The sequence below is a fragment of the Fistularia commersonii genome, chromosome 2 (genome assembly GCF_037954325.1).
Source record: "Fistularia commersonii isolate RoL2024-O1a breed Wild chromosome 2, RoL_Fcom_v1.0, whole genome shotgun sequence".
In the NCBI taxonomy this organism is placed as follows: Eukaryota; Metazoa; Chordata; class Actinopteri; order Syngnathiformes; family Fistulariidae; genus Fistularia; species Fistularia commersonii.
In genome coordinates, this window is record NC_141285.1 from 17,443,563 (window position 1) to 17,467,247 (window position 23,685).

At 37.9% G+C, this 23,685-nt stretch overlaps 2 protein-coding genes across 3 annotated transcripts; one reads left to right on the forward strand and one right to left on the reverse strand.

The window, feature by feature from the left end:
• Positions 1 to 462: 462 nt before the first annotated feature.
• Positions 463 to 8,221, reverse strand: bfsp1 (beaded filament structural protein 1). 2 transcript variants are annotated; one of them, XM_086171259.1, is made up of 8 exons: positions 7,700 to 8,221; positions 6,594 to 6,654; positions 5,948 to 6,043; positions 5,151 to 5,243; positions 3,689 to 3,796; positions 2,475 to 2,695; positions 2,171 to 2,262; positions 463 to 1,967 (listed from the first exon to the last, which is right to left on the reverse strand). In XM_086171259.1, the coding sequence occupies exons 1-8, from the start codon at positions 8,071 to 8,073 to the stop codon at positions 979 to 981; spliced, it is 2,034 nt and encodes a 677-aa protein (XP_086027385.1). In that variant the 5' UTR covers positions 8,074 to 8,221; the 3' UTR covers positions 463 to 978. The 2 variants fall into 2 exon arrangements, with proteins under 2 accessions (XP_086027385.1, XP_086027376.1); XM_086171250.1 differs by having other exon boundaries at positions 3,689 to 3,802; positions 7,700 to 8,220.
• Positions 8,222 to 14,247: 6,026 nt separating this feature from the next.
• Positions 14,248 to 20,813, forward strand: prokr1b (prokineticin receptor 1b). Its single transcript, XM_086162040.1, has 3 exons — positions 14,248 to 14,339; positions 15,284 to 15,937; positions 19,571 to 20,813. The coding sequence occupies exons 2-3, from the start codon at positions 15,471 to 15,473 to the stop codon at positions 20,274 to 20,276; spliced, it is 1,173 nt and encodes a 390-aa protein (XP_086018166.1). The 5' UTR covers positions 14,248 to 14,339; positions 15,284 to 15,470; the 3' UTR covers positions 20,277 to 20,813.
• The last annotated feature ends 2,872 nt before the right edge of the window (positions 20,814 to 23,685 follow it).

Consider the following 23,685-nt stretch of genomic DNA (forward strand, 5'->3'; position numbering starts at 1 on the left):
GTTAACTTTGATTATATACACTTTGTATTATATACCTTATATTCTATACTTTTTGTAAGTCGCTTTGGATAAAAGCGTCTGCCAAATTACTGTAATTTAATGTAATGTAATACACCTAAGATTTTATTCATAATTCACAATGAAGCCAATTTGTTATTCATTTTTTCAGTTCATCAATTGATTTATTCAACCCTTGATGAACCAAGATAGATTTAAAATCTATTTTAAAATTGAATAGTTGTGCTGAACATATACCCTTTCTTCATTGCAAATAATTGTGTTAATATTGTCTTTCTTCTTGAGACATATTCGACTGGAAGGCAGTGAACATTTGCAACCACCTGTGATAGAGTTTAAGAATATACATTCTTGTAGATAGTTCAATTTTGACTTTCATAGCCCTGGGTTTGTGAGATTCTTAGCGCACAGTCAGACTCCAAGTAAAAAAAGGGAGCCAATTGATGTTTGAATTTTCTTTATTTTGATTATCAAAGCAAATTAATACACAGCAAAATTGTGCTGAGGGCAGGCAGTGGCATCCAATTGAACAAATGAGCTTAGGGGAAAAGTTGGAATTCTAAGACAGATTTCAGAGGGGTGGCACAACTCACTTTTTGTAATTTTTTTAGAGGTGGCATGGAGCTTTGTGTATTATTTCTCCCAAGTTTTCAGACAGTAAAGGACTATAGCATGAGCATGCATGTCAAGTCGAACAACAACAGCATAACTTATGAAATCATCAAAACGTGTTCTGAACGCAAGACCAGAGACTGCAAGCAAATAGAGCATTGAATATCAGAGCAGGAATGTGAAGTTGGTCTTGAATCATGGTTGGTCTCAGTTAAAGACAAACACATTGTCTTCTTTTTGGACAGTAGTGTTTGGATGGTCTGTTTCCATTACTATTTTCTTGAGGGTGTAGTCCATATTCGACTTTGATGGATATGACCGAAGCTTTCAGATGATTTCAGGTGGCTTTTAATGTTTCTTCTTGCTGGACTTCTCAATCATAGTCTCCACCACCATGGAAGTTTCTTCATAACCCTTCACCTTGCGGCCATTTGAGTACTTCTCTACTGACTCCACCACCTCCACCTTCTCATAGCTCATGGCATCTGGGGTGAAACTGCTTGAGCTGGTGCTAGTGCTGGAACTTGAGCTGGTACTGGCGCCACGAGGAGCAGGCTTTGGGGTTGGAATGGGTCCACCTGGGCCATTGTCATTGTTTTTTTTTGTATTTGCAGGATCGGTAGCTGGAGTAGTATCTTTAGGGCCAGACTTTGGGTCGGAAGGTGGAGGTACTGGATTTGGATCTTTCGACATAGGCTGAGGCTCCCCATTCTTCGGTTTGTCTTTGCCACCATTATCCTTTCCTTTGCCTCCCTTATCATCTGCCTTTCCCTCCTTGGAAGGTTGCTCAGGACTTAGTGGTCTGGGCAGTGGTTTGGGCTGGGGAGGTGGGGGAGATGGTGTGTCATGTCTGAAAGGTTCAGTTGGAGAGGGCCCATCTCTGATAGTGACAAAGATGTGGCCAGCAGATGGAGTCGAGGTGCAGAAGCAGGGGTCAACGTAACTTCCTTCGCCAGTTACAAGGACATAACGACCCTTTGTGTAAAAGTCAGCAATTGGCTCAGGTTTCTTGTACTTCCTCATTCTATCTCTTACGATGTTACAAAGAGTGTCAAAGGCTTTACTTATTTGAGCTCCATCAGGAACGTCCTGTGGAGACATTACAGTGAGTGCAGGTCTGTGCTCTCTAGCTGTCACCCTCTCCTCCTGCACCTCCTCAGAGAAGTTTCCCTTTGATTCCTCATCGGCAGCTTCTCCAGCGGCTGCCCCATTTTTCTCCTCTATACCACTATCCATGACATCTTTGGGGGTCAACTCTTTCTTCTTCAGGACCTTCTTTGCCAAGATCTTCTGGCGGGGCTTGATGTTTGTGATATCTTGTATGGCCTGGGTGAGATCTGCAAACAAAGTCTAAGCACTCAGCAATACTGAATTAGTAGACTAAAAGAAAAAGCTAGAGATAGCCTGTCCACAGGCAAACAAAGACATCGTTTGAGACAAGAGCACGGAGATTTAATCTCTGAGATAAAGCACGAACAAAATTACAGATTACTATATGCATTAAAAAAAAAACTAAATAATGTGCTGAATATGTCCTTACCTCTCCCTCTATTTGATGCAGAGGGTGTATGCGTATAGCGGTAATTCGTGGTAAACAGGGTAATGGGAGTGCCAATTATTGCTGAATTTAACCTGCAAGAGAGAGCAAGGAAACATTTACCAATGTACCAGCACATGATTTTGGGACATTTGTGAACCAACTCTGCTACCAGTTTTTACTTTGTTAAAAAGTTTTCCGTATTTCCCTCACAGTGAATACAGTTTAACTTATAATGAATCCAATTATATGAACCTCTACAATTATACCTCAAGTGTATGAGTCTGTGGGCGCATGTCATCGTTACCTGTTGTCTTCGTTCTCAATGATCCGTTTATACCGTTCCAACTCATTCTCCAGAGATGTTTGGTACATGGCCAGGTGGCGGCATTCACTGGTAAACTTCTCGAGGGACCTCTCAGCTTCCTCAATCTCCTTCCGCAGACATTCAATTTGCTCATTGTACATCTGGATTTCATCGTCATAACTCTCCTGTGCATTTTTAATGGCTTGCTCCAGCATTGCAGTCTGAGGGACGGAGGCAAGTTTTTTCAATTAATGCATTTTGATTAAATGATTTTTACAAAATTGCATAGCCCATTACAGCAGTTTACTATAACAGTGCCCTCAAAACTCATTAATAATACAATATCACTTATTGCCGATGACAGTAGGGAAGATAATAAAACTTAATGGAGATAATAAATGCAAAGTGTAATGACAAACTTTTACTGCTTTTTGAGTAATTTCTATCAAAACAATGCATTTTTCTGATTAGATAACAGAACCAAAATGTCAATATACGACATCTATGTGTCTTCATGTCTTTCCATCTTAAAACTACTTAATCCAAAAAGATCAGACGTTAATGGTGAATAACAAAATAAAGAATTTTTTGCGGCTTTCAGTGGAATGTTGTTGGAATGAGCCTGTCAGAACAAAACAGTCATTACAAATAACAAATACCGCTTCTATGGGCATCAGTGTTTCTATTCAATGGCGAGCCATTCTATCAAACACCTGATTTCTTGTGTACTTAAATGAAATGAGTAGGGAGCAACTGACATCTAGTGGCATATTTATGCTATAAAATTTTAGACTTCATTGTGGTAAGCAGGTGCTCTATAATGGAGGCTTTACCTGATAGGCAAGACAGAGGGAAAGGAAAAAAATTATATAAACAGTGGTGAGTTATTTATTTTGACAAAATATCTCTTGAAATTGCTTTCACTTGCTTCCCTTGTTTTCCCCTTTTTATTAAAAATGCCAGTCTATGATCTTTGCTTTAAATTTTCTCGAATTGTAGGCTATGGATTACAGAAAACTTTTCAATATAGTTTTGAGTTTATTCAGCAGGGGACAAATGCATTCGAACCAAACATGTGATGTCTTTATCTGTTATCTTTATCTGTCAAAAAGGGACCAAAAATCATTGTTATGTATTTAATATGTATATTGGCTTTTGAAAGAGGGGGGAAATGTCCGTAAAGGTCATGTTGTCATGGTGATCATCTGACCCACCTCAGCCTGTAGACGCTGTTTTTGAGATTGCAGCTGACAGAGGGCGCTCTTATATTCTTCCAGCTGACTCTGGAGCCCCGGCACCTTTCTCTGAGCCAACAGCTTCTCCTGCTCCTTCGTATAGAAACAAATATAATAAACAAATAATGATTTAGGACACACACACACACACACACACACACACACACCACAGACCGAGATCCGGAAAGTCCAAGGCACTGTCTTTCATAATTAACATTGAGACACCAAACTAACTAAAGAAGGCTGAATGTTTTCAAGTGAAATTAATTAAAATATTTCAATTGTTTTGACTTGAAATCCATGGGGAGATCTCGTTTTCGCATGTTCTTACTTTTGTGAGAGGTTGACCTGAACTTATTTTGTTTCCATATACTTCTCAAGCCATTCAACATTTTTGGGCATTTTTCTCAAGAAGGCATGAGTAACAAATACAAAGGTGAGTACAAAGTGCACCTAAGTTGACAGGAAACACATAAATGTAATTTAAATGAAGGGTGATATCTATTAAGTCATAATTTCTCATCTATGTGCATTTATCTGGTTGCAGTGAGAAGGCACCTTCTCATATGATCAATGCTCTCATTTTCCATTAGATAATTAAGTGATACCCTGGTGAAGAAACATTTGACATTATTTCTCCTCTTGAATATGCTTTGATTAACTGGTCATCAATATAGTACATATAGAAGTGATATGGAAGAGATCCACAAGATCACAAAAGATCTATACTTTCTTTTACTGTCTTTAGCCAATTCAATAATTTCAACCTATAGAGTGGCATTGCATCTAAGATGTTTGTAAATTCTGCTGAAACAATTCAATTATCCAACCATTATCTTCCTGCCCACTACTATCCCAGCTAGTGGTGCACTAGAGGCAGGGTACACCCTGGGCAGTCGCCAGTCAAACGCAGGGACAATCAACAATTCACTCTTTTTACCAATTGACCTTCTACATGTTTTTGGACTGCTGGCAGAAATTGGAGAACATGCAAACTCCAAACAGAAAGCCCCCCAAGTGGCAACTGAACCAGGGTCCTTTATGCTGCGGGGCAGAAGTGCTTACCACTGCACCACCGTGCTGCCTCAAAGAATGTCAATCACATAATTGAGACATAATTAAGAAATTTACATATTAGTATTTGTTCTTGACTTTTGCCTCATTTGAATTTTCTGCTGGTTTGCTCATGTATGCTATGTTTTTCTGTCAGTGCATTTTGCTGCACAAGCACAACAACACTTTCAGGAACACAGAGACAAATGCAGTTTCAGGCAACCAATTGGGAGAAGAAGCCAGTAACCTCATCAACCCCAGACACATAGCCAGGGTTGACACACATGCAAGCACCATCTTCTCCCTCGGGGACTATAGCACACAGACTCACAGACACAAGCAGGCACTCACACACACAGACCCACAGTGACAGCATTAGTGACCTCACCTCAGAGATGCCCACTGACACATTGGGAACGAGGGGAAGTGTCTGGTTGATTTGCTGCAAAATGTTTACGTAGGTCTGAATCTCTGCAAGGTTCTGTTAAGACAGAATAGAGGAAAACTCAGAAGGGTATCAAAAGGAATACAAAGCCTGAAAATATGGTGCTCTAAAATTATTTTTGTATATTTTTAACTGGAATGCAGAAAATAGGATTCCCTTTCTAAATTTACATAGGTGAATTGACACCGAGAAATAAATAAGCTTTGGAGCATAAGTCATTTTGATAATGAATTAAATCCAATGTTACATGTTGTATCTATATATATTCAAAAGCAGCACTAAAGGGTAAAGTGTAAGGGTAAGACAAAGGGTAAAAAACAGAGAAAGGCTATTGCCTATAGAAACCTCTGTCAGACGCATTTTGCAAGAGCATTTTTGTTTGTCTCAGCTCTTTTGTGGCCACACACTGTGCTACCATTTAATTGGGCAGTGTACTTTTCCTTTTATTATATTATAAAAAAAGTACATCTTTCCCAAGTAGTATGTTAAAGTTTCATGGTCCCTCACTGAGGCTGTCATGATTTCATTTTTACATCAGCAAGAAAACTACAAAGCATATTCTTTGTGATGTCTTTGATATTTTGCTGTACCTTTCATGTACCTTTCACGGTGTATACATCGATAAGAACAGAATATGGGGAATACAGAATACATTTATGATAAACTATTGTGTATCATCTTGGGTAAGTATAAAGGGAAAAAGCTATGTTTGGTTTTTAATTTACTCTAGAACCACTGACCTTCTTGTGTCTATCTCTGGTGGAGTTAATGTCATCCTGCAAGAATTGGGATTGTATTTGAAACTCTAAGTTTCTCAACAGAGCACTGTCTGCCTCCTGTAAAAGAAGAGAAGAGAAGAGAAGAGAAGAGAAGAGAAGAGAAGAGAAGAGAAGAGAAGAGAAGAGAAGAGAAGAGAAGAGAAGAGAAGAGAAGAGAAGAGAACAGAACAGAACAGAACAGAACAGAAGAGAAGAGAACAGAAAAGAACAGATGTTTACAGTGTTCTTTAATGGTTCATTTATCACTTAGAATAGAAAATAACAAAACCATTAAGCTAACAAGTCGTTCAATATGATGCAGAGAAAACAATCAATATACAATGACTATACGAAAGGAACAAAGAAGAGAACAGAAGGAGCCAGTGGCTCGAAAATGGCGAAGCTATTGTCTGGTCACATCAGAGTTTGTTAACATCTGTCAAAGCAGGGGATTGGCATGATGATGAGGGCTTGGAAAGAATCCTAAATTTTTCATCAAAACAATTTGGTTTTTGTTTGCTGGAAATGTTACAAGTTTACCTGATCTAACATGGAAAGAAAAAAATATTTTTCTGTGTGTAAAATCTTAGTTGAAAAAAATGTTAAAAATAAATAACTGGTGCTGTACCTTATTTAATTGTTCCAGAGTGCTCCGGAGCTGCTCTTGAAAGTCACATTCATTTCTGTATCTGTAACACAAAATGCAACAGTAATGTGCCGAATCTATGCATGTGAAGCAAGGGGGGAAAGTTATACATAGAGCAAATACTTTAAACAATCAGACAATAAGGAAAAAAAGGACATATGCAAAAAAAAAAAGCAGTTTCATCTACATTCATCAGTTCATATGTGGAAGACAATAAGTGCAAATGTAAGATAATATTTTTATAGGCATGACATTTTACAATGACAGATCTTCTTTCAGCTTTTGAGCTGGGTCGCCACAGCGAATCAAACTTCTCCATCTAACTCTATTCTCTGTATCCTCCTCTCACACCAACTAACTTCATATCCTCTCTTAAATACTTTTCTTTATATTGTTTGTTTTTTTTTGCTCAAGGTTCTGTAAGTTTTTGAAAAAACATAATTGTCCTGATTATTTCAACATATGTGCTGTTTCAAGGTTGTATTGCACCCATTTATGAAAAAGGTGAAAGTGAACATTCCCTGTCCAATTCAAAATTTATTTTGGTAATCCGAGTTACATAAGACATGTTTCCAACTCCCCTCACCTGCAAACACCGGTGAACAGAATGCTTCACGCGTTGAAATGTATCTCTCTTCACCCACTGACTCAATCAGTCAATATTCTGCTTGATGCATCACTCATTTAATGGAGCAGTTTTTGTTCTTGTCATCAGATTGTTGTAAAAACAATTAGCTTCTTGTGTAAGACAAATGTAAACCTATTCCAAAACACTACAAAGGTCCTTGTCAACGAATAGTACCTAAATATTATATGAATATTGAGAATGTAATGGGGACCTTCAACACTAGCAAGAAATTGACCTTTACAAAGGAAATTTTTTAATTAATTTTAATTAATTTAATTTTGAATCCCAACTTAATTGGGTGGCAACGAACATTAATGGAAGGTATAATACAGTGTCCGTGTTACCTTTATCTAAAACGCTGTTTTGTGAAATCTTTAAACATCTAGGTCAAGCTAAGCAATCCCTCAAGGCTGAGTCTGACCTTAACGTACAAAGAAGACCAAATCCCACACTTTCTTACTTGCTTGTATATTCATCCAGCATTCTGCAAGCATCCTTCAGCTCTCGTTCCAACTTGTTGCGGTCGGAAGACAGCTCTCGGATTCGTTGTCTGTTGACTTCGATCTGCTCTGTGAAGGCCTCCTCTAGGCCACTTGCCTCTTCCATTCGCTGCAGAGTGTCCAGCTGCTTTCGGAAAACAGCATTTCGCTGCTCCAGGACTCTGGCTCTGTTGATGTACCGGGCAAAACGGCTGTTGAGCTCCTGAAGGCTCTCCCAGCCCTGGATTGCTGAGATACCCGCTGAAGACTCTGAGCACTCCGGTTCCTCATCGAACACATCTGAGCGCTCGTACTTTTCCTTGCGCACCTCACGCAGGTAGCTGGTCTTGAACATGGTAGTATGCGTCTCTCCCCGGGCAGATGCTCTCCCTGGAGTTTTAGCTCCCCTTCAGCTCCTTTATTGTGTGAAAACTTGGGTGCTCACCCTTGGCTGTCTCATGCTAGACTAAACACTGCACAGCACTGGCTGGTGGCGAAATAGCCCAGAAAACCACCCCCTTGCTGTGGCCATACATGCTGCAAGCCTGGGGCCTTCCAGAGTTTATTGTTGCCATTGTGGCAGAGATTAGAAGAGCCATGCTGATGATGACAAAGCGAAACTACAAAAACACACAAATGGTCAGTCCAGGAAAGCACTGGGTGGTCACACACCATTATTATGGTTCTTAGTCAGCTTATTTTTAGATCCCTGTTTGATATGGGAGGCTGTTAGCTAACGACAGGATAGACGCGAAATTTCCTGCTGTGCAAATTTTGTGGACTGTAGAGAACCAAACAGACCAAAATGACCCAAGCTTATGAAACCAACAGTTGTTTACAAGTCGATACAAATCCTGTTTTGAGTCACAATCACGAATGCATAACTCATAATCCTAAAAAAGTGCGAGAAATTTGGTTTTACAATCAGAAAAATATTATGGTAGTGTTAAGAATGGACAATAACACTTCAATCAGATCAAAGCAGTCAAGTGTAACCTATGACTTTGCTAAACAGATACAAGTTTTTCAATTTAAAAAAGGTTTTGCTGTTTTATAAGCTTGGAGTCGAGGTACTATAAGTGTGATGTTCCGCGAATCCGAGCATTTTCTGTAAAAAAAGGAGTTTGTACTGAAAGCCTTCAAGCGGAAGCAGGCAAACACCTAAAATAACGATCTGTAGTAAAACAAAAAAAGAAAACAGAAAGGTGAAACGGTAACGAGTTAATGTCACAATGTGTGTAAAATCCCTTCTCCAAAACAGCACTTACTCTCTTGTGAGCCTGTGCTGTCAACGTCACATGGCTTCACATCACTTCTTCTGTTTATTTCAACCCCTAGCTATAAACCGACATGTCTCAAGGGTTGATGGTTTCAGTATAAATGTTAAGCAATAACTGCTACATACAGTGACACATGCTCATTAAAAAAATTTGACATTTGCTTTCTATCTTGTTCTCTGACCAAATGTGTATAAGTGTAGATCAACATATACCAAGGTCAACACATTTGTAGAAGCATAAATGAATGTCAAAGCTATTTCAGATATATGAGCTGATGACTATAAGAAAATAGCTGAATATACTGCAATCTAAATGATGGTTTACTGCCACAGTTTAGCCTTCACCAATTACTTCTTACCACTCCTACTCGAGAAGTATGGCTAAAAAAATTATATTTCTTGAAGGGCATCTGACTAAGCTTTTCATGCAACATCTGGCAAAATAGCTGAATCAGTCCAGTTGTACATTATTTTTAAAAAAAAACAATATATTTTTATTTGTGTGTAGCAAAATAGATCTCAAAGCCCCAAATATCCTCATAACATTTTCCCAGAACATTAAGTAAATTTTGTAGAAAATAAAGGTTAAAAAGATGGCCCCGGCACAAACTTCAAACTGTAATCTGGTTTCATTTTAATTTTCCTAAAAAAATGTTATTAACATGAAGACATATCTTATCATACAATATTTACGACCTATGATTTGTGAATAGGCCAGTGATTCTTTTATAAATAAAATTATCGGCCTGAGATATAACATCAACTTCCCAAGCATATGGATGGATAATAATGCCTTGTTTTTGAGGAAAAAGCAACATATCAATGTGTATAGGTAAAATATAAGCCAGTATTCATACAGCAGATTTTCACTGTAGTTTGTTGTGACACAGCTTTTACAGAATCCTTTTCGGACAGGTTACTCCACAGTAATAATGCAGATGAAAATATTATTCATCAGGCAAGGCCACCTTTTTTCAATGCATGGATAATTCTGTGGCTTTGCTGTTCATTGTGCAGCAAAGTGCAATGTGTTTCCTGTACCGACCAACAACTTTATATCACAGCCAGCATTAACTTTAGTGCAGAGAGTGATCCTTCCCTCCCCACTAGCATAAGGGTATCATTGGCCTGTTATTGGTTCACCAGGCATTGCCGTTTGGATTTGTTGTGTCATAAATTGTGGTTTACATGGAAGGCCACACAGTTTTACCAGGTGTCTAGCAACACAATTTTTTCTGTGTCTCACAAATTATCTTCAAGAAATCGGACCACTCACTGCTTGCCATAAGATAAACTTTAACAGGAGTAACTGCAATGACATTGAATTTAAACTGTGAGTAGTTTTAAGTGTGTGGCAGATTGGTGTGAATTATTCTGTTTAAACATACAAATAGGTCGCTTTTTCACATTGCACAGAATGAAAAAACTAAAACTGTTAAAAAGCAATTTTTGGACAAACCATGATCCACAAACGTCGGCAAGCTCAACAAAATATAAAATCTCATTTATATATTTTGCCTGGATTATTTTCAGTGCTACCTATTCTCCCATAACATTTTCAGAAATTAACATCTTAACCAGAAGAGGCGCAGTAGGTAGCGCTTCTGCCTTACAGCAAAAATGTCCCTGGGAAAATTTCTGTGTGGCGTTTGCATGTCCCCCCTTTGTCAGTTTGGGTTTCCTCCGGGCTCTTCGGTTTTCTCCTACAGTCTATATGCATGCAACAGGTCAATTAGAGACCCCAAGTTTCCCAAAAATGTGAACGAGGGAGTTAATGTATGTCTCTATTTGTGGTCCTGTGATTGATTGGCTACCATTCCAGGGTGTACCCCTTTCACCCACTGGCAGCTGGGATATGCACCAGCTTTCCCATAACCCTTACTACAGGATAAATGGTATGGATAATGAATGCAAGAATGAATGAAAGAGCATCTCTCCCTGTCCAGTGTCTCACAGAAGCCATAAATCACTTAGAGGAGACTCAACCATCATAATACCCGCCATTCCATCTATGTTCATTCTGCTAGAGAGTTGTAAATATAAGGTCAGGGTGAGATTAGGGAGCTCGCCAGTGCTGGAAATGAGGGTCTACACTGTGTACATAAACTGTAGACTCTACAGTTTATCCTGCTGGCTGGGACTTTTGTGCCACGTAGATACAATCTAGCAAGTCTATCCAAGTCCAGCCTGATATCAAGAGGACAATAAATCTTTAAAAATGGGAAATCAGTTAGCTCATTATGTTTTTCTTCCTCTCCTGTGTGTCCATTATGGATGAAAGATATATAAATTGATTTATTTAATCTAAGTATTGTGTACTTGCAGGCTCTCTGCAATCATTGTAATCTTTCACACAACATGTTCTAGTTCCTATTGCCAGTCCTAAGTAGCGCTATAGAAATATCCTGCTGGCTTTTCTTTCACCTTATCTCTCCCTGTTGATTAACTATGACCACAATAAACAATGACTGTCTGAAAACGTGTGGGCCTGGCTATTTTAAACACCAAAATATGGCAAATTAGTAAAGCTACTTTTTGGAGTGAAATCCCAACAAACATATCACTATATCTATTCATTTATCCTTTTACTTTTCTGATACAAAGTGGTGGTACTTCTATTTAGACATCTAAAAAAATACAAAATTGAATTGAATAAGACTATTTAGGCATATTTACTTATAAAGTCAGCTAATTTTATGATAACCTACCCATTTAGAAAACAAAGTTATGACTGACTACAATGTGAGATAAATCAAGACCAAACAGGAAGATGAGCTACAACCGCGAACAAACCAGAGCATATCTCACACTACACCAATGAATGCTCAAAACATTTGAGAGAACTAACTGTGGTTATAAACTTAAGATCTCGATGCCACTTGTTCTTAGTATGGTCAAACCAAAGAACAACATTCCACATTTACTGAAAGAAACCATGACACGTGTTAATGATTGGTGTTGGTCTCAGATTTGTAGACTTTGTCACAAAAATTTGGAATATCAGGTGAGCAGCCTCCATCGCCCATTCAAAATGCTCAACTAGCTATTTACAAGGGCAAACAAGAGCCCATTTGTGGGATATATTGCAGTGTGGAGCTATATGTGTCCATGACTATACTAATCATATGTACATAAGTTTTTTTAAACAGGTGTGTCACAAAAAATTCTTTCTCATCAGCATTCAAATGACAAGACTTGCATTTACAAGAGGGATGATTTTGGTCCTTCAATGTGATAATGGCCACTTCTTGATGTGGCTAAAAAGTATTTTTTTCTCATGTCTGCTCCACAGACATTAGCACTAGTTGAGAAGAAACTGAGAATGCAAGAGCCGACAAGTATTTGCCACCCAAGGCAAGTGACTATATCGCCAGTGATAGCAAAGTCTGTACCTGGCACATGTAGATTGATTGTAATGTTCCATCGCTGTGACCTAAGTTACAGCTGTAATCACACTTTTTAAAGAATGTGGCCCATGTGACTCAGATCACCCCCATGGTGAGTGATAAGCCCTTATCACTTACCCACACACATCTTGGGATATATGTGGATCTGTCCACTTGTGATCAGATCACACAGAATGCATGTTATATCAGGTCTGAATAGGGCAGCTGAGACTATGATTGCAATCATTGCGTTGGCAGATGAGAGGTACTGTATAACCTTAATGATCCTCCCTGTCTGTTCACTCTCTCAGAGACAGGACGGTTGAACTACAGCAGGGCCTATTGCAGAAACTGAGGTTGTAGCAAACACCAGCGGTAGACTATAATTCAATGCGATTCAGAACAGAATAATCAATATCTAAGTACAGTAAGTCAAGTCAGTTTTTATTTATGTGGCGGTAAATCACGACAGAGTTGTCTCACGACACTTTACATGTAGAGCATGTCTGGACCATACTCTTTAAATTGATGAATGGAAGCCCACCATTCCCCAATGAGCGAACACTTGGCGACAGCGGCAGGCAAAAACTACCTTTTTTCAGAAAGAAAACCTCAGGAATTCTTTTTAACATCTATCTGTATCAAACTATTTTACAGAGGATACACAGTCACACAGAGAAAGAGAGCGTGAGAGAGAGAGGGTGACATTGAGAGAGAATGCAAGTGTCTTATAGAAACAGAGAACAGAGAAGGGTACGAGAGTTAAGTACAGATACAAAGGCACATGGATCTATCGCTATTAATACCATTAGCACCGACAGTTACATGGTAATAACCAAAATTATACAATTTTAACTTTAATAGTCATCAAATGAATAGCAATGTTGGACACCTGGTGGGGCCGTTGCAGTAGATCAAGCCACGTACCATTGGAGAGCCAAAGAACTTGTGAGAAGATGTGAGGTTACTCTTTGTTCATGCAACAGCAGTGCAGACATTTTAGGAAGAATAGGAGGAATGAGTGAGTTAACTATTGCCATATTCTGCTCTCTTGACTTTACTTGCAACTGATGGGCAACTATTTGCTCCATTGTATATTTTTAGCTTTTCTCTAATGCCCTTCATTGACTCTCAGCTCTTTCCCGTGGTTCTTCAGCCCATATCCTCAAAATGTAATAGCATAACTTTTCAACCTTGCCAGCATGTTCCATAAACAATTTTGGAGACACACTTCATGTTCAGAATGCAAAGTCCACATTATGCTTTCGAAACCCGATTGAGGATCAGTGAAAAGCTCCAGTACTTCCTATTATGTGAGCACTCAAAGAAATTGTAAATTCTTTCTGAGAACACTAGCCTGGGTTCATGTGGCTTCAACACTCAACCGGATTTTGGGACATCTATTTCTTGCACACAATGGGTCAAGTTATAGTATTTGGAGTCAATCCTTCCACATCTGCACCAGTAAAACATGAGGTTCTGTATGGCCACACCTTTCCAACATGGAATTTAATAAAAATTAGTGATATGCATTTATGTATTTGCAACATGTATTCGTAACACAGCATCCTGAAGTGCTTGCAAAAAGTGTGTGTGTGTGCGTTTGTGCGTGGGTTGAGCGCACGTCAATTTTACACTTTGACAAGGCGGATTAAACGCCTCTTCAGCCGATTCAACCTCCTACACCTGCACGCGCTTCGGGTTACGTGTTACGCGCTGCGCGTCATCGTCCGATTGACTCGCTTGGAGCAAGGAAACAGACTTTTATTCTTCTTTAATATTTTTTTTTTCCAAAGAAGCGCTTCAGTGAAGATCAAATCACACAGGAAGCAGACCGTCATTTCCAGAGCTGCGGGAAGAGCAACCTTTCTCCGATCCTCGAAAGACCATCAAGTCAAAAGGGACTTAACGCCCGGCAGAAAAGACTGCATGTTCTACATAATCTACAGCACTGGGGTAAGTGCTTTGACTGTTTGCATTCATTCCCTCCAGAACAAATGATCCCCTTCAGAACACAGATATTTCTTTGGCTGGTTCATTACTATTCTGTCTTGAATTGCCTTGCTCCATAGTCGTCTATTTGGAGATTTGGGCTGTTTTTTTTGGCAATATTCAGACTTTTTCAGAGAAAACCTCCAAAAAGATAGACTGCAATTCATATTTTTGTTTTAGATGTGATGAAACTGAAATATATGATTGCGTTAAAATGTTCAGATATGCATGCAACAATTTCAGAGTAATGCAAAATGTGAAATATGTGTTTATGCTTTTGTGTGAATGTGTGTGCTGAAAATCCCATCATCATATTCCACTCATACTGATATATTAAGAATATGTCACAAGATTATTAAACTTGGCTGTCATGGTCAGATCTGTGTTTTTTAAATAATGGTGCATTTTTAGTGTAAGATGCCTCATTTGCATGCATCACCAGAAGTTCTTTAAAAAGTTAAGGACAGATAAAAACGAAGATAACTAAACGACGTCATGCGACACTGACATTTGTAGCAAAGTCATCCTTTGCCTTTCTTTTTGCCATCATATTTGCATTTAAGAAATATCCGATATACTTCACATACGTTGTTATTTAATTTTTTATTAAAATTAAGATGTCTATTTGGTTGCTTTTTAACATGTATGAATTTGAACACCTTAGTACCTTAAAATTAAATGCCTAGTCATCACGCCGGGCTAAGCTTTTGGTGGAGATAAATTACCAAAAGGCATTTGCTTGAAATAATGATCCAACCAATATACATTCTTCAGGACAGAATGTCAGTAAAACATCAAGTACACCATCAATGTAACATCTATTGCACTGATATCACGTAGTGTCATATCATATTGCTGTGACTCCTGATCGGCATGAATAATGCTGAGATAAAGCCTTTCTGTTTCAGGTGAAGATGAGGTGTTTCCAATGGTGATTCATCGCCCTCATGTAGTTGCCTTCAAACAAGCATTACAACAGCTGTATTTCCATTGATCCATTAGGCTAATGTAAAACATAATTTAATTTAGCTGATCAAATTCTTTTTTACATAAATTGATCTCTTACTGAAGCAAAAAAAGTGTTTGTGCAGAAACATGGGGGAATTAAACATCAGCCATATGGTAATTGCTTACACAGAAATGCAAGAAACGGTCCCAGCCATTAAAGTGGATCATTATATTGACTATAATGATATGGACTATGGTATCCCTCCTGATGAGATCCCAGACACCACACAGGGCCAGGCCTTCTTTGTGGCAACCATCGTAATCGGTGTGGTGTTAGTATGTATTATGCTTGTTTGTGGGTTGGGAAATTTTATTTTTATTGCCACACTGACACGTTACAAGAAGCTCCGTAACCTAACTAACCTGCTCATTGCAAACTTGGCTATCTCAGACTTTATTGTGGCAGTGGTGTGTTGCCCTTTCCTAGTGGACTACTATGTAGTCAAACAACTTTCCTGGAATCACGGGCTTGTGCTGTGTGCCTCTGTCAACTACCTCCGGACTGTGTCACTTTACGTGTCCACAAATGCCTTGCTTGCAATTGCAATCGACAGGTGGGTCCATTCTTTTTGCGTCTTCTCTGTATGTGAGTGGGAATCTGTGAGTGTCAGAGGTATGCTTTTTGCAAGAAAAAGATTAACACCCATTACTGTTTGTATTTTTTCCCTTAATTTTGCCAGTTTTTAATATGAAAGACTGCTTGTCAAAGGAAGTACCATGTGTATTCAGTCTCAAACAGACTCAAAATCTAACAAATAGTAAAAAATCTTCTTCCTTCATCTGATTTTCTTTGTGTGTTTTAAACATTTCAACTTTATTTGTTTTGGTCAAGGTTTAATAAAGATACATCCAGTTGAATCAACAAACAAACTGCTGTGAAAAAAATCTCCTTCAGAAGTTTCAGCAAATTGCCCTCCTCTGTTCTTGGTTCAAGATGTTTTTTATTCCCAATTCAAATACGACAGCTTGGACAGCAGCTCTATGCTTCAAGCTATAATGCTCCAAGTCAGTGAGATATGCAAGACACACCTCAGATATTTCAAATACTTAGAAATTGTATAAAAAATTTAAAGGTAATCACAGGTTTCTTCTTTATTTTGAGATGATGACAAAGCACATTTTAAAATCTGCTGTAAATAACAGCATACTGCCTTGCTGGATAAAATAAGTCACTCGGGATTTTGGCCAGGCCTTGGCCTAGCCTCTTGTTCCTCATTAGTTTACATGTATCTTTACAAGTACAAATTACCGATGTGGGAGCAATCAATTGTTATGTTTTGAATGGGGCTTATGTCTTCATGTTTGAATTCTGAATCAAAGCACACTAGTCTCAAGCAAATAAAAAGCCCTACATTCTTGTAGTTGTTGTTTTACATTTCTAACCAAGTCCAAATGTGTATGTTTTACTGCAGTGGAATTTGAAACTATGAACTCCCAAGCTGAAAAACAGCACATGTAATTTTATGATTTGCTGTAATGATGTTGCAAAGCAGAATTGCTTGATGTAGTTGAAGAAATACCAGAGGCAAAATAAAACAAAACAGTCAAGTACCATTAGTCCTGTTGACAGACCTGTGACATATGTATGCCAAAGATTTATAATAGTGAAGCCAATGCAAATACCATATCATAAAAATAGATAGGATAAAGTTATCAGGGGAACCATTATTTTACATCAGTCCCAACCAGAACAATATATTTTTTTCCAGTATCATTTTTTTTTTTTGTAGGTTGTTCAGCCATGAAAATGTCATAAATACATTTTCGCTGTGAGCTGCGGTCAGTTTTTCAGTTATTATTTTATTATTTCACAATTTTTTTTCATGATATGTCCATAACTAATCAAAGCATCAGATTTTTCATCCTCTTTCAATCGAGTAACACAGACTCTGCTTGTCAGACAATCATTTTTGTGAAATAGAACAAAAGTCATCATATCGAAAATAATAGCTATAAAGTTGTGACACATTAATGGATACAAGATCCGTTGTAATTTATAATACTTTCCTACTTTATTTTTCCTTGGAGCGGTTTCCTTCAGGGGTTGCCACAGCTTACCCTCTAACACTACTCTGCAGCCTCTCCTCGCACACTAACTCACTAATCTATGCTCTTCCACATACATCTATAAATCACCTCTTTGGTTTGCCCTTTAGGCCTCCTGCCATGCAGCTCCAACCTCAGTATCCCTTGACCAATATACTCCACATTCCTCCTCTGTACATTTATGAAACCATCTCAAACTTTATCTCCAAATCATCTAATGTGTGCTCTGTTTGACTTGTTCCAGATTTTGCTCATACTTGTCATTCCCAAAGATCTCTGTTTTTCCCTCAGTGCTACTGTTTTTAAACCATACGACATAGCTGGACTCACCACCATCTTGCGCACCTTTCCCCTCATTCTTGGCGATCCTTTTCTGTCACACACCATACCTGACAATTCCCCTCCACTGTGTGTTCCAACATTCTTGCATGTCTCATCATCTCACTTCAGGAAATTGTAAATTCTAATACTAATTGTCAAACACTTGAGAAATTATATCCAATAAATTCCATAATCTTGCACCAATTTAAAAGTTCTGGTGCTGTTTTCCTGACTTTGCCCCATGTGGATTTAATTTATGTGGATTGATATCAACTGATTTTTTCTGATAGTGGGCATCTATTCCAAATAGTCCCGTTGTGCATAGATTCAGCGTCCAAGCTGCTGTATCATATTATTATCTATTCTTTAATCTTCTTGCTAAACCTGTAACAACCTTTGTATTCCCCCACCATGGGCAAGATTGTAGCAGTCAGTGGTAGATAGCACCAGATCACCTAGCTGATCGAAGGGTGATTTAAGGTATGAAAGAATTTGTTATTTGTTGGGTGAAACTAAAACACTCAGCAACACTTAGTTCTAAATTAGAATGATGTTAAATCTTAGTTTCAGAACTACATTAATGCATATGTGAAGATTCCACAGTTCTAAACCCACACTCAAACTACATAATTTTCCAATGAGTTCTAGTCTTTGCAGTTGAAAGTCTGTCAATATGATGTGAATTCCAAGGATACTGTTAGCTGAGACAGATTTTCTTATTTTAGTGTAATTTTCTAATCAAACTGTTAATCAATTTTTAAATATTTTTGACCTAGCCTATCTATATATGGGTAGATAAATACAGCGTTTAAGTTCAGTGTGCACGGGATCTATTGTGCAAACCGAAAACGCTTTGAAAGTAGGTCATCTGGTGGCACGTGTCCCTTTTCAAAACAATATATAGTGTGTATTGCAAATGTTCCTTCAGTAAAAAAAGGAAAAATATTTGATAAAGACATTGACAGCCATCAGACCACAGCCTGAAGTGTCCATGATAGAAACAAACAAAACCAACCAAACAAACAAAAAAATGAATTAAGAAGACTGCTGACCATCTGCAAAATAAAATTATATTTAGCAGGTTGGAAATTCCAAACTTAATACCCATGCCTTAGTAATTAGCCAAGGTCAATAGTTATGGTTTGGGATTCGTGAAGATTAGCAATCAATGTAAAAATAAAAATGTGTTGATTCTTGGGATTTGACAATCTGCCAGCACTAAAAATATAATTTCTTAGCTAACATAACAACTACAAGAAATTGATTTGAACTGACTGAACTGCATTTGATACTTCATGATCACCTGGATCACATTGGAGCCCAAAATAGGTTTGTAAACAAGAGAACATTCTATACCGTGAGATTTTATCCATAATACATACCCTTTTTAGTGAGGGGTAATTGCAAAAAATATAATGGGTCTTCGAGCTTGTAGAATTTCAGCTAAAGAGCTGACTCTTTAGATTGTAAAGAAAATAGTTTTATATTTATGATGGTGATTGATTTAATTTGAAGAAAGAATTGGTTTTCGATCCCTATTGCTTTCCATTTGGGTTAAAGAATGGCGAAAAAAGCCCTTTAAAGTTTCCCTCATTCAAAAATAGCACCGACCAATATGAAAGTTCAGTTCACTGAATAATGTAGAAATGTGAATGGGTCATATATTGAAAATGTATCTTAAACGAATGACCAAAAGCAATTCACCAAAGCCATTGAATATGCACAGCACTTGGACTGCCAAATAATGCAGACTGTTTTATTACATTGCATTCGAATCTTTCCCCTACCTTTTAGATACAAATCTATGTGTTTTCTTCCAGGTACATGGCCATAGTCCATCCTCTGCAACCTCGTATGAAGTATCAAACAGCCTACTGCCTGATAACTTGTGTCTGGATTGTTCCCATTTTGATCTCAGTTCCATCGGCCTACTTTGCCTCTGAAACCATGTATCCTCATGGTGGTACCACACCAACCACTCACAAAGTCTTCTGTGCTCAGATCTGGCCTGTTGACCAACAGGCCTACTACCGCTCCTACTTCATGTTCATTTTTGCGGTAGAATTTGTTGGGCCTGTCTTCATAATGGCATTGTGTTACACCCAGATTTCCCGTGAGCTTTGGTTCAAGAATGTTCCCGGTTTCCAGACAGTGCAAATTAGAAAGAGACTGCGCTGTCGACGCAAGACCGTGATGGTCCTCATTGGGATCTTAACAGCCTACATCCTGTGCTGGGCACCATACTATGGTTTCACGATCCTGCGAGACTTCCATCCAACGCTGATCTCCCGTGAAAAGAATTCACTGGTGGCCTTCTATATAATTGAATGTATTGCCATGAGCAACAGCATGATCAACACTTTTTGCTTTGTCAGTGTTAAAAACAACACAGTTAAGTATCTGAAGAAAATTGTATTGTTGCGCTGGAGGTCAACATATGCCCCAAGTAAACCTGTTGATGAAATTGATATCAGGACCATGTCCATGCCAGTGACAGAGGAGATTGAATGCATCCATCTAAGCTGAGGGCTATTGCGATTCGGATTGTTCATTTACCCATACTACATCTTTCGCTGTGATGTTGATATAAAATATGTTCAACCGGTTCGATTTTAAATTGGGGAAGATTGTAAAGAAGAAGCACAAAAAATAATCATATCCTTAGAGAAGAAGTAAGAAGACAACAGTTCAAATGTTTTTGGTCGTAAGGAAAATACTATAGTACTACTACGAGAGGGATTAGGAGAATGTATTTATTGTGCCATGAATATTGTGAGTTTACAACGTATACTGTGAAATGTTAGATCAAATGGAACTCTTGTACATAAAAGACGCTACTACAAGTTAAAAATAATTTTGTCTTGTCTGTAATGTTTATATTTCTATACTTTTTATTTTATTGTAATAGATTTGTAGGAGGATCTGAATAAAATTCACATTTTGACCATGGATTACATATTTTTGTGTGTCTTTTTTTTCTCTTGAATATGACCATTCAGTGACTTGTATTTTATTGTTTTTGTAACAGACCAATAAAATAGTAGTCGCACTAGTGGCGGTAGTTGTAGTAGTTCTTCTTACATGATTTGCCATCTCTGCCATTCTTTTTTCCTCAAAATATTGTGGTAATAAAGAATGATAAATTACAAGAACCTGGTTTTACAAGAATTTTTTTTTTTTTTTCATTTTTAGTAATTCATGTCAAAAGGTGTTTTTCTTGGCAAGTGGCTTTAACCCTTTCTTGCAGTGAGAGACAAATAAACCACATGACCAAGAAGCTTACTATCTACTTCTATTCTTTAGAAAGCAAAAACTCCTTAGTGTTCCAAGCGTTTTTTCCCCAAAACAATACATTGCAGCTATTCATATGCATTTTATGTGACAAGTATATCTGACATGGAACACATCAACAATCAAAATTGTCAGATAATCATGTTCTGACATTTTATTACCGAATGCACATTAAAAAGTACACTAAAGCAGATTTCAACTATTCTGACCTCTTCTTTGAAAGTCATACTTAGGAGTTTACATCCACTCATAGGTGAAAGACCTCAATCTGACTTTTAGTTTGCTTCAGTTTTGGACACTGGCTTTTCTGTATAAGCTTTTTGCATTGTTTACTTTTATGTTGTGATTTATATATTTCATCACTTCATCACCCCTTGTGAGCCATTGTCCATTTCCATTAGAGCTCAACCTATCTACTTTTTGCCTTGTCTGCATGACACTGTACTCAAAACAATGGTGTATGGATTATAGATCCAGAAAACATAAGTTTGGCAATAAAATAACTTCTTTTTTTTAAACAGGGGTTTAGAATGGCAATTTTGTATTCATAAGCTCAGAAGTTGACTTGGTCTTGTGTTTTATTCATCTGTTTTTTTTAACAAGCCCATGGTATCAATTAAGAACAGATTTGCCCTAACAGCTATTACCATTTTGATTGAATTACATAAATGTCCAAATTAAAAGTAGGACATAGCAAGATAATCCTACTATGTACAGATGTGGATAATTCATACAAAGTCATTCAGAGTAACCACTTATTGTTGATTTTTGACTGCCCTCCACCTCATTGCAGTTGTTCGTATTAGGATCCATAGTTTGTTGTGCCTTTCTACCCATCAATTTCTAATTCGTATCTTTCGATATTCCATTTGTTGATCATGAGGACCCCCTTTTTCTAGACCATCAAGTCAACATCTGCTTGCACTCCTCTTGAGTTGTTTACTCAGGACAAAAGGAGACACTTATCATCTCTGTACAGCAATTAACACTCATTTATTCACTTATTTAGAGAGACACAGACAGTTCACATAGGCCAGCCATCTAATCTATATGTCTTTGTTGACCTTCTATATTTGGACCCCTTGTATCGAGGCGACACATTGGTGTTTTTGTGTGACCTTACCAAATGTCAGATGTAATTCAAATGTGTAAAAGAATCAGAGGGGAAATTAACTAGGACTCACCACTACCGCAAGAAATTCAATTTCTCTGCATATGCAACACAAATATAACTTCTTGCAGTATTTTGGTTTAAGGCACAATGATCCAAAATTGTTCTGGGCCCTGCAGACCAAGAATTTAATTTAATCTGAACATAATGTCCGGTTGCTTTTTCAATTATTTTTTTTTTAAACTGTTCTTTCCCTCTTTGTGTAACAACATGTTTAGTTGCCAGTCAGCTTAATCAGAGCTGTGTACTGGAACATGATGGTTCTGGGAGAGTGTAGCTCTGTCAATACAATGAATAAAACAGGGGTTCTTTTCAATAGTGTTTGTAAGTATAGTTTCATCTTAAAAATAATTTTGTTATTGGAGGTTTAACAGTTTATACAGTTTGGAATTTTCCCAAAGGGGATCAATGAAGTATTGTCTTAGATTAACTGTCAGTGTGTTACCTTAGTAAAAAAGGTGACTGACATGTATAGAGATGTTCCAGGCAGCAACCTTTGCTTTTCCTGGGGGCTTGAAAAAGTTGGAAACAGTTTTCTGTGTTTATCAGGGTTGGATAGTCTTAAAAAAATAACTGGAAAGGATTCAAATGTGTGACAAAAAGATGCTTATATCATCAGTTTAGAGATGATAATCATCTGAGTTCATGAAAATATATCCAATGATTGTGTCTCAATAATTATTCATAAAATGCAATTATAGATATGAAAGTAACATCTAAAGTTGATTGTCACGTTGCCAGAAACAACTCTGCTGTCTCTGCATACTTCTCAGTCATATGCACTTTTTTAAAGAAGTCTCAATTAATTTTTTTAGATCCTTTCCAACTAATCACTCATTCAAATGTAACATGTGAAATTAAGTACACAATGATAGTACCATGCCACACAGATGGCCTTTCCCTGCAACAGGTTCTGGATCTTCCCCAGAGAAAACATCCCTCTTGCTGTTAAAATGAAATGTACTTCCGCTGTGCTTATAAATGAATGAAGAACATGATATAATTGGCATAAATAAACATGCCTAACAGTTATGTCTGTCTCTGCTGTTATCACACCGCAGCCCCACCACATTTAATTAAACTGAGGCCAGACAAGCAGCTACAAAGTGACATCACAAAATTCTAATAATGTGTTGAAAAGGAGCTGAAAGGGCTTGAATGCACCAGAGTCAAATTATAACAACAGGGCACGGCCTTTGAATGCAGCACCATCATCTGATCCAAACGGGAAGTTACTGAGTTCTGAGGTGACCTTTGGGTGCCATCTTGATTAGGAGCAGCTGGCAGCCTGGTTCTTTCACCTGTTTCTGATGTTACAACCAAGAACACACACACACACACACACACACACACACACGGACACACAGACAGGTGGAGGATTGAATAGTTTTGCATTAGCTGGTTGGAGCAGTGTTTCCCAACCACTGTGCCATGACACATTAGTGTGCCATGACAGATTATCAGGTGTCCCCA

Bases quoted from the DNA above. Each gene is read 5' to 3' on its own strand.
- bfsp1 (XM_086171250.1), bottom strand. From the start codon at position 8,073: ATGTTCAAGACCAGCTACCTGCGTGAGGTGCGCAAGGAAAAGTACGAG. The intron at 3,803-5,150 runs GTGAGGTCACTA...TTCTATACGAAG, and splicing joins TGTCAGTGGGCATCTCTGAG to GAGCAGGAGAAGCTGTTGGC. The intron at 2,263-2,474 runs GTAACGATGACA...TCTCTCTTGCAG, and splicing joins ATTGAGAACGAAGACAACAG to GTTAAATTCAGCAATAATTG.
- prokr1b (XM_086162040.1), top strand. From the start codon at position 15,471: ATGGGGGAATTAAACATCAGCCATATGGTAATTGCTTACACAGAAATG. The intron at 15,938-19,570 runs GTGGGTCCATTC...GTTTTCTTCCAG, and splicing joins CTTGCAATTGCAATCGACAG to GTACATGGCCATAGTCCATC.